The sequence below is a fragment of the Coccinella septempunctata genome, chromosome 7 (genome assembly GCF_907165205.1).
Source record: "Coccinella septempunctata chromosome 7, icCocSept1.1, whole genome shotgun sequence".
NCBI classification, from domain to species: domain Eukaryota; kingdom Metazoa; phylum Arthropoda; class Insecta; order Coleoptera; family Coccinellidae; genus Coccinella; species Coccinella septempunctata.
Window position 1 is genome coordinate 1,723,714 of NC_058195.1, and position 9,838 is coordinate 1,733,551.

A 9,838-nucleotide genomic window follows, 5' to 3' on the forward strand; every position below is an offset into this window, starting at 1 on the left:
TGATACAACCACTTCTTGAGATAAAGCTTGGCCTCGCAATCTTGATACTTTTTCGCTATTTATTCGGTTGAAATTTGAGTTTCAAGATGCGATTGTTAAGTTTGACTCAACTTAATGAAAGTATCTTCGAATCATGACAGTTTATTTTCAATTTGACATTTATCGTTATTATTTTTGGTCCATTATTATTATTTTGAATTTCTACCGAACATTATGATGTTCTGTTGATGTACTAATATATTAAAAAAATGAATCAGCTCCGAGGAAGGTATGTGAACGTTGTCTTGACAATAGAAGAAGGTAGAGGTATGGGTTTCATAAAAAATTCACTCTTCGTATCTGCGAATTTCAATGGACGCATTCTCGGTGAGTATAAGACTACAATATCGACAAAAAAGCAAACATTTCGATTGCTGCAGAGTCTGATTGCGTAGAACCTAGCGATAATCCATCTTTCAACACTGAGCTGGTTTGGGAGATAGAGAAGAAAGATCTCAGAAAGATCCGCAGCACCAACCAACCTTTACGGATAGAGTGCCTCAGTCTGAACCCTCAAAAACGCAAGGAACGTGTAGGTTTCGCACTTCTCAGCCTACGAAGCGCCAAAGTAGTGACATCGCAGGAAAATCTACCGCTGATATGGCAGAAATTCATAGGTGTACACGATAAAAAGTGTTGCCAACCTGAGCTCTCGATTTCCCTCTCTATCCAAGAGCACGTCATGCAAAGGCCCAATTTCAGCACAGAAGAAATAGGTAACCGCAAAGTTGATTCAGCTCCGAGCGTTAATGGTAGTTTTTGTATCTCAACTTATACTTTTTTCGAACCAGTTTCGGTGATGCCTTACATCTCAGAAGAAGAAAGTGAAGGCTCTAGCGAATTGTCGAGTAACGTCTCCACTGAGAATCCCAGCACCCCAGTGAAATACCTGGAAGATGGTTTCATCAAGGTCGGCCGTCCGGCCACCGACAGATTCTCCTTGAACCTATTGGTCCGCGCTTCGGCCAACCTGGACCTCCTACTGCCGGAAATTCTGGTTTTCGGGAAGACCAAGCAGAAATTCTACATCTGCTTCAAGATATTCGGCATCGTGATCAAGACCAAACCGTTCGAGAAGACCCTGAACGACGTCATCGACATGAACGAGAAGATTGTGGTAAGTACACCGGAAGGAACCCTGCGGAACACCTTCCAGTCTCTTGGTCGCCTCTTCAGGTCCGACTCTTATCGAACAAGACGACCCTATTGGATTTTCTCAAGACCCAGAAGATAATCATCAGCTTCTGTTGCGGCAACGAAAAGCTCGGCATCACCAACGTCGAACTGGATAAACTGATGCTGTCCGACGACGCTGATGAGGTTTTGGAGTGCGAGGAACTCTGCTACTTCAAGTTTCCGTCACAGAATGGCATCGTACCCTGCAACGGTAGCTCTAGACCTTACATAGAAGTTCAGTCGAGTTTGACGATGGATACCAAGGATTCCAGCAAGCCGTCTGGGGACGACATCCACGTGAAACCCAAGGATCAGGACAAGAAGATATCCACCATAGGGAAGGCTTGTGGAGATCAGGCAAGTTTTAATTTCAAAAATCGTTGTCTGATACAGAAGATCTAATTTATTTATTTCATTTTGAATATTCTCCACTATTGCTACGACACGTCATTTCAACTACCAGACATAGGAACTATTAGTCATTAGAATTATCAGTCGCCAGAACTAACGTTGATTGCATCTAAATGACACTCGAACTACTGCAAATTTGAACCTTACTGTCTGAATTTCTCAGTTATACTCAAGCAATAAATAATTCCCATCTCTCAGTTAAAGCCTCTCACGCTTAAAAAAGAGTTGAACCATTTTTCAAGGTTCTCTTGAACATGGATTCCAAATATTCATAGAAGAGGACATAGAGACTGCAGTTTGCTTTCATCTCTTTCAATGTTCCTTATCTGAACTGAGTATAGATTCTAGAATCTTCACCAAGAAGAAGACCAAAGACTGAGTCAACGCCAAAGTCTACACCACTAGGGGAAACCACAGAATCCCCAGTAAAAAACGCCCAGAGCTCCCCAGACGTCCAAATTCGTACCTTAAAACAGCCAAAACCTCCGAAACCCTGCCACAGCGACGTGCCGTACAAGAAGTATAGCCTGGAGCTAGCCCTGAAAGACTTATCAGTTCACATGGAGCAGAAGGTGGAATACGGTTTGAAAATAACCCATCCCAAGGCTTCGAGCTACCTTCGAAACCCCAAACCCGCCAACGAGGCTTGCAACAAGTGCAGGATATTTTATGTGGCGACCGAGGAAAAACTGGGGGAGCTTCTGAACGCTTGGCGACCGAGGGTTAGTTTGATAGACGTAGAAGAAAATAATTTGACGGAAGAACACCACGTCAACACGGGGATGTTTTGGCAGAAGAAGAAAGGGTCGCTGTTTGGTGAGGAAGATTTGCTCTTGTTCACTTATCAGGCGGAGTTGAGAAGCGACGCAAAAATTGGAATCACCGCAAAGTAACCCAGAGTTGTTTTTTGAAACCTTTCGAGATTCTGATTGGTTCTTCTTAGGTTCGACGTTGTGATGACTCTTACCGAAGAAGACCTGGAGATAGAGACCTATAAGAACCCCCTAGACCTCGTGCCACCCGTTATAGACGAAGAGATAACCATCAAAGAGATTGTGGAGCTCGAAAAATGGAAGAAGACGGAAAAAGACGCCTTCGCTGATAAGATTCAGGAGATGGAGAAGGAAGAAAAGGATAAACTGCAGAAGGAACTGACCGAGAGGAAGGCAAAAGCGGAGGAGGCCATGAAACAGCAGATGGAAAAGTGCAAGGAGCTCCAGAAGGCGCTGCAACAGAAATGCGATAGCTTGAAGACTGAAAAACTGATGAAGAAGAAGCGGGAAGCCTTGCCCATGAGCGGTAAATTCTATGAGTTTGAAATTATGTCAGTACATAGTTACATTCTTCCAGTTTTGAACAGCATCAAGGAGAAGGTCAGTTCGAAATACTCCAAATACGACCCTGAACTTCTCATGGTGGTGATAAACAAACTGGAAATCGACAATCAGGCATTGAGGGATGTCGTCATGCAGCAAAACGAACAGCTCAGGGCTCATCAGAAGTCCGCTTTGACCAAGGAGCAGACGACCAATCTGCTTCAGGAACTTCGAGGTAAAATTATTACGAAACGATTAATTTAGTAAAGGTCTCGTTTAGTTAATCATCCAAGCGAACACTCATTAATCACTTGTGATTTATGAGCCTTTTTTCACTGTTCTATGAAACTCCGTGGTCACTGCTCGAGGCACTGAGCATAGAGATATTGCTCTATAAGGTAGGATAGCAGATTCTATCCCACCGACCAATCGAAGCGGCTCTTTTGAGTCTGGTGTAATGCAGGTTTTTCCAGGTTTGGAGGAGAGGTTCGAAGAGGCGCAGGTGGCCAAGGGTTTCTTCAAGACGCAGTGGAAGAAGGCCTTCGAGGAGGTGCACGAGCTTAGGACCAAGGATTACAAGCACCTCCAGGCGGAGCTGAAACAGAGCAGGGAGGAGCTGAGCAATCTGAGCCTCGATTCGTACGTGAACGAAACGAACGATCATAGTATGATTTACGATGGTTTCAGGAGCAGTAGGGTTAATGACTTATCGTACAGTGGTTTTTGAATGGTGGATATTTTACAGAAGTTTAGAGAAATATATTCGATATTGAATTTCACTATTTTTTTTTGTTTTTGAGAAAAATATACAGGTTTTCTATGGTTCAAATTAACTTCAAGGCTAAAATAGACACACAGAAAACACATAAATTCACATTTTTTTAGAGGAAAGATTCTTTCACAAATCTCAATTCATTGAATGTTCACAGAAATCCAGCGGAAGTTCATTTAGCTCGTCAACTGTCATGATGAATTTGACATTTGACATTTTCTGATCACAGAACTAAATAATTCTCCCAGTTTTCTTCAGAAAATGATCCTATCCAAATTTTTAATACTGATATGTTCACTTTTTCGTTGTGATGTCCCAAAAACGACGAATATCTATGTGTCGTTTCTCTCACAAGTAGTTAGGCGAAAAAAGAAGTTTCCTTTCCCTCATACCAAACCAATGAAGCAAAAATTAATAACCGAATATGTCAGTATGGAAATTATACGATTCCAAAACGTGCTAAACAAATTGTAAATATGAGTAACGGGATAAATTGTGGCACCTTGGAAGTACCAGCATTAAGTTAGAATCAAGTGACGGACATGTTGGCCGCTTATGTTTACGTATTATCAATTATTCTCCTTCTATTTCACGGTCATTGTTCGGAACTCAAAACCCTCCTCAGGAAAGACAGATACTTCTTGAGGAAAAAAAGATATTTGGAATTTCCAGAAGGCAGTAACATAGTGGTAAGAATTCCATCGTTCTTAATATTTCGTCTAAAATTTAATTTTTTAAGTTCACCCTTTCGTTTGTGAAAGCTGTCATGGTGAGGAAGCCAAAGGGCTATATGAGCCTTCTGGAATGTGATGTACCCTTCAAACTTCCCTCAGCCACCGACAGACCGATCAAGAAAAAATACAGATACGGCAGAAATGCAGAGTTTAAAAAGAAATGGATCAAAGTGTTCGAAAGGTTGAAATTTTTTTTATCATTTACATTGGTCTAAACGCAGTTTTTTCAGATTGGGTATAGACGGCGAAGCGTGCGTAAAAAGGATCATTTGCGAAGCGGAATCTATTGTGCGATACGAAAAACTATCGATAATATCTAGGATTATTCAAACTTTGTTCAGGTGAGATGGATTTCGAGGACGTTAAAAAACTTTAACGTGAAATTTTTCAGCGAATATTTCGAATCGGAGAGATGTAACCCCAATGAATTGGAAGATTGCATTTTACCTCCGCTCCCCAAAATTCTGATGAAGATTTTGAGGCTCGAAACTTTCAATTACTGATAAGGACAATTATTTTATATCTTAGGGAAACGAAAATAAAACTATACTTTCAATATCGATATTTTATTTTATCACGTGGTGAAATGGTCGTTGAGCACTCCTAGAGAGATATCTAACAAGGAAATAGGACATTCTTTAACGAACGAATCGCAATTGTTCTCCGTTTCCCGACCCAACCTGGCTGCCAAGTGGTAATGACGATGTTGATCCGGTTCTTTACCTTCAATTGGGTCCAACGGGTATCTTGAAAGAACAACTTTTCTATGAAATCATGATAATGACATCTGTCACTTTCATAGATTTGACGGAATCACAGAATGCTAATTGCGATCATCGGCCCTTACCTGAAGAGTGTTTCGATGATTTTCTCCGAGATACTCTTGTTGTTGAACTCCATCTTCTTGGGAGCTTCGCACAGGGCTCGCATAATGCAAGATTTACCGTTGAAGCCGAAACTGAAAACATAATTCGGATTATACGCAAGTACTGGACTGGCAGATAATTTTGGCGTACTTCTCTATGATCAGCTCTAGGTTCTCATAGATGTCCCTTCTTTCGCTTCTTTTTACTATGTGGGACTTTTCTTTGAGGTTGTCCAAGTAGGTCGTTTTATTCGGAAGTTGGTAACTGATACCCCAATTGACGCCCTCTGTGAATATACTTCCGGCTGGGATAATCACTTGTTGCGTCATACATAGAGCTACCTGAAATAATTCAGGGAGTTCCATGGCACACAGTACATACGTCCAGAGTTTCTTACCGACAAAGATGCACCTTCAGGAAAAGCGACGAATCTCTTGCTTCTCCTCGGAATCAAACCATTTTCTCCACAGATAATTTCAGAATGAACAAGAAACAAAAAAGTATAGGCTAAAAACCTGACCATGATTTCCTGATGATTCAATCGAGTATACATGAGAAACTAATAGACTACCGTCCACGGAAAACCGTTGAGTAAATATTGAAAAAATGCCGTCTCAACCAAAGGTGTTAATTTTTGGAACAATTCAGATATGATCAAGAAAACCATTAACTGTTTCTCGAGTAGAGAAAGAATGGAATTGAAATTTGGACTTTTAGCGGCTGAATTCATACTGTTGGTATTGGTGATGGGAGATGCAGTGTCAAAAAACGTACGGAAGAAGAGGTATATAACATTTCCGAAAGGAAGTACCCTATCGGTAAGAATAAAAATTACTTACTTATCTAGATATAATAAAAATACTTCGATGCTTATGTTATAGGTTCAAATATGCCTCACTTACCAAATGGGCATCACGCCAGGTTACATTTTTACAGAGGCTGTAAATTGGGGCATAAACTACCCCCTAGAAAAAAAAGAAGAAATGATGACCACACCCGACACTTCCGAAGAGACGGCAGTAAGAAGAGAAAAACGCAGTTTGCTCGGTAAACTTGAAAAAATGTTCTACCAGTAAGTTACGATAAGAACTAAGGAAATGCCATGAAACTGTAAATGCTTCTATTTTTGGCGTATTTTACAGCATGGGTTACCATGGGAGAGATTGTATTCTGAGATCACTCTGCGAATTTTCCTCTATTTTCAAAAATGCCGATAAAACAATCGAAAGAGAACTCTTGAAGATATTTTTCGAGTGAGTATTCAACGTGTTTTTGTACAGCTGAAGAATAAGCAGAATTTTGCAGGTACACCAGCGAGTGGCCCATAGAATACGAGACGAAAGAAGATGAAATATATCATAGAGCTCAGATGACAGGACAAAATGGCGATCCACGTTCGTGTTACGAAGCTTATCCGAAATGTCATTTTTCCCTGATCAATGTACTCATTGGAAAACACAGTATAGAAAATATGCTTGAATATATGCGAAAATAAATTTAGTCTCGATAATTATTTCACGAAATCAAAATTTACACGCAGAACATGTGAAAACAGTTTGAATTTCTGACCACAGAACACGATTAGTTTCTGAGTAGGTCGATTCTTCGTAATCTATGAGCGAACATAGAAGTGTAAGAAAATAAAATACATTTCTCCATAATATGGCATTTAATCACCTCCGCTCTGCAAAGATTATTACGAAAATTTCAGACATTGTTGACTGTACGAGAGACAATCGCCTAGAAAAGACTTCAGATAATCAGCTTTTGGTCCTTTTGAACTGTAATAAACAATATGAATTATCTGAAAAACATATTCATTACCCTAATTACCTATGGATTATATTTCTTATCTCACAGAAAAACCCACAAGACGAATCAGCCTGGGAATGTTCGAATAGTTGACAAATATGCTTGGATACACAAGAAGTGGCTAATGAAGAAAATCTAGAAAAGATAAAACTAAAATATAACCTGAAATAGAACAATAACAACAGCTATTAATGATATAAATTCGATTACAGACATAGAAAATGATTCTTATCTGTCAAGAGATAAGCCTTAATACGCCCCTGTCGTGAACCCTCGCATTTTCCGAGTTAACGGCACATAAATTTCCCGCTCAGGAAATTCGCGACCCCGCCAAGGCCAGCTTATGTTTACTCAATTTTAAGAGATGTTTGCTCCGTGCTGAAAATAAATTTTTCTTTTCATGTTCCTCCTAACCCTGTGTCGTTTTATTATGCGAGTACTCAAACTTCATTAGGGGATAACCCAAGGAGCTCCTGGCAATAAAATGAAAGTTAGGGCATTCATTATGCCCGCCGACTATGCCGTTATGTATTCAATGTGTGCTTTCGAGGAAACATTGCGAGTAAATATCGAAAGATATATTTTAACGGCGGAAAATACTGTCGTAAAGTTTAGTTTAGAATTTGACCTACTCTGGAGGATATAAGGAACTTCAAGATAAGACGCCAACTGAAGTTTAATCCGTTTTTATCCATAAAAGATGTTCAGTTCATTGATTGTCCCAATAGATTTCTTTTCTTGCTGATGATAGACAACAAGGATTTTAGCAATATTGACATTACAATATAAATTTAACTGTAAATTTCATCCCACTACCAATTCAAATCGTTATCTATGTTCAATTCCTCATAAATCGTAGGTACTCCATAAAATTACATTCACGATTCTTTTCACTGGGGATCTACCAGTCATTTGAACTACAGCTCCGTCGGACTACAGTACTCTTGGGCTACTACGCGTTCGAACAACTGGCCATTTGAACTACCAGTCGTTAATCCTCTGTGATTGGAGATTACCTGTTCAACTCATAGGCGACATTATTGTTTAATAGATTCTATATCTCACTGAACACGAACTAGTTAGGTATTACGTAGCTTACATTCAAATAATAACCCTATCTGTCCCCATTTACAAGGAACAACCCCTCCGAATTCCGTCAACATCGTTATGAAGATCGTAAAAACTCCCGATTTCTCTCATCCAATATTTAACTCTTTCCAGAACTTGTTAACTTGATCTCCGGAGTATCGAGTTCAGATTTATCGGAAAACTGCCGATGGAGCTCGGTTCGTAAACTGGGGGTCGTAGAGTTTCCTCAAAGGACCCCTGATTAATCTTGTTTCTTGGCGCCCAAACTTCGCAACTTCAATTTCATTGAATTCCGGCCGTTAACTCTGTTAAAATTCGACGTAGTTTAACGTCGACAGCTCCGTGAGGGGTTTGTCGAACAAAAGTTCGTCGTAGGTCATAGAATTTCCAGTTCTTAATGACGAAGTTTGTGTCAACAAAGTTCAAAAACACTTCTGTTGAAAAAACTTCCCTGGGGACGCGTTTTTATGCTGGATACTGTCTGATTTAATTTGTCTATGCTTATAAATTCAGATACCTACTCATTCTCAGCTTCTGGTGCACTTCTCCTAAAAATCTTATTCATCTTTGGTATACTATCTGGGAGTTCGTAATTTATCCTTATGGCCCATCCGTGGGCGAAAATACCTGTGGAGTTTAGAACACTCGTTTTTCCATTTAGGCGAATCTGGAAGCAAACAATTTTTCGAGAAAGTAAAATTAAATTATTCTAACACTATCGGTGACAACCGACAACGATTTCAGCCAAATTCAAGAGGATACAATACTTACGAAAAATTTACTATTCTTATTGAAAACCACCCTCCTTTTCACCCTGTCACAGTTGAGGGTCAACGCACCCAACGAAAATAACAAATAAAAAAGGAGTAGCGTGTATTGCTTCATGTCGGTTGTGTGTTTAAGTTCAGTAAGTTGACTCTTTATTCACCGGAATATATTCAGCGCAGTAAACTTCGGAATTGTGTTCTTTTCTAATTACCACCACATAACTGAAGTTATTGTCGCTTCAAGATGTGAATCTACTTACCTCTGAACTTATTTTCAGAATAGTAGGTCACTTTGAAACACCACTTTGTTTTTTTTTTCACGCATTTGATTCAAATTAACCTATACTGATCTACAAAAAGGGTCATGTGACGAAACCCTTGAAGGCTGTTAAATTAACGTCAAAATATTTGTCGGAAAGATAATATGTTGGCAATCCTAAGAATAGCGCCCGTGAAAAAGGGTCGACAGGAAAGGTTGAAAAAGTGTCTTCATATTTTCCTCGTTTCAAAGTAGAGTTTCACTTTTAGCATATGTCGAAGGTCGAGTGAAGGTTACGCTTTTTTGGCAAATGCAACTCATCAGAATGAGACGTTGACGTTTGACATTTGACAGGCATCGATTGTTTCATCACATGATCTGTTATAGATTGGTAAATATAGGAAAATAATAAAAATATGAAATAAAAAGTTAACCTGAAGTTGAAATTATATAAAACTTTCGAAAATTCGAAAGTTTTCAAGGCTTGGCATTAACCAATCAGAATAGTTCATTCTCGAATAATGCGCATATAAATTTTCCACCTCTATTGGATTTCAAGTGATCAACAAAGGACGAAGAGGAAGGCAATTACAATAA

The 9,838-nt window shown here is 39.5% G+C and overlaps 5 protein-coding genes across 5 annotated transcripts; 3 read left to right on the forward strand and 2 right to left on the reverse strand.

Moving 5' to 3' along the window:
* The first annotated feature begins 61 nt into the window (after window positions 1-61).
* Window positions 62-3,718, forward strand: LOC123316872 (centrosomal protein of 120 kDa-like). Its single transcript, XM_044903137.1, has 8 exons — window positions 62-366; window positions 420-755; window positions 831-1,156; window positions 1,216-1,572; window positions 1,968-2,515; window positions 2,570-2,925; window positions 2,977-3,177; window positions 3,416-3,718. Exons 1-8 carry the CDS (start codon window positions 249-251, stop codon window positions 3,667-3,669), a joined length of 2,496 nt encoding a protein of 831 aa, XP_044759072.1. The 5' UTR covers window positions 62-248; the 3' UTR covers window positions 3,670-3,718.
* Window positions 3,719-3,726: 8 nt separating this feature from the next.
* On the forward strand, window positions 3,727-4,966 carry LOC123316892. Its single transcript, XM_044903168.1, has 4 exons — window positions 3,727-4,403; window positions 4,454-4,629; window positions 4,679-4,789; window positions 4,840-4,966. Exons 1-4 carry the CDS (start codon window positions 4,257-4,259, stop codon window positions 4,949-4,951), a joined length of 546 nt encoding a protein of 181 aa, XP_044759103.1. The 5' UTR covers window positions 3,727-4,256; the 3' UTR covers window positions 4,952-4,966.
* Window positions 4,967-4,995: 29 nt separating this feature from the next.
* LOC123316891 lies at window positions 4,996-6,741 on the reverse strand. Its single transcript, XM_044903167.1, has 4 exons — window positions 5,712-6,741; window positions 5,465-5,655; window positions 5,296-5,406; window positions 4,996-5,194 (listed from the first exon to the last, which is right to left on the reverse strand). The coding sequence occupies exons 1-4, from the start codon at window positions 5,865-5,867 to the stop codon at window positions 5,023-5,025; spliced, it is 630 nt and encodes a 209-aa protein (XP_044759102.1). The 5' UTR covers window positions 5,868-6,741; the 3' UTR covers window positions 4,996-5,022.
* LOC123316890 lies at window positions 5,965-6,809 on the forward strand. The gene is made up of 4 exons (XM_044903165.1): window positions 5,965-6,132; window positions 6,196-6,386; window positions 6,457-6,567; window positions 6,620-6,809. Exons 1-4 carry the CDS (start codon window positions 5,965-5,967, stop codon window positions 6,807-6,809), a joined length of 660 nt encoding a protein of 219 aa, XP_044759100.1.
* Window positions 6,810-6,969: 160 nt separating this feature from the next.
* On the reverse strand, window positions 6,970-9,711 carry LOC123316893. The gene is made up of 4 exons (XM_044903169.1): window positions 8,987-9,711; window positions 8,737-8,882; window positions 7,148-7,261; window positions 6,970-7,095 (listed from the first exon to the last, which is right to left on the reverse strand). The coding sequence occupies exons 1-4, from the start codon at window positions 9,098-9,100 to the stop codon at window positions 7,011-7,013; spliced, it is 459 nt and encodes a 152-aa protein (XP_044759104.1). The 5' UTR covers window positions 9,101-9,711; the 3' UTR covers window positions 6,970-7,010.
* Between the last annotated feature and the right edge of the window lie 127 nt (window positions 9,712-9,838).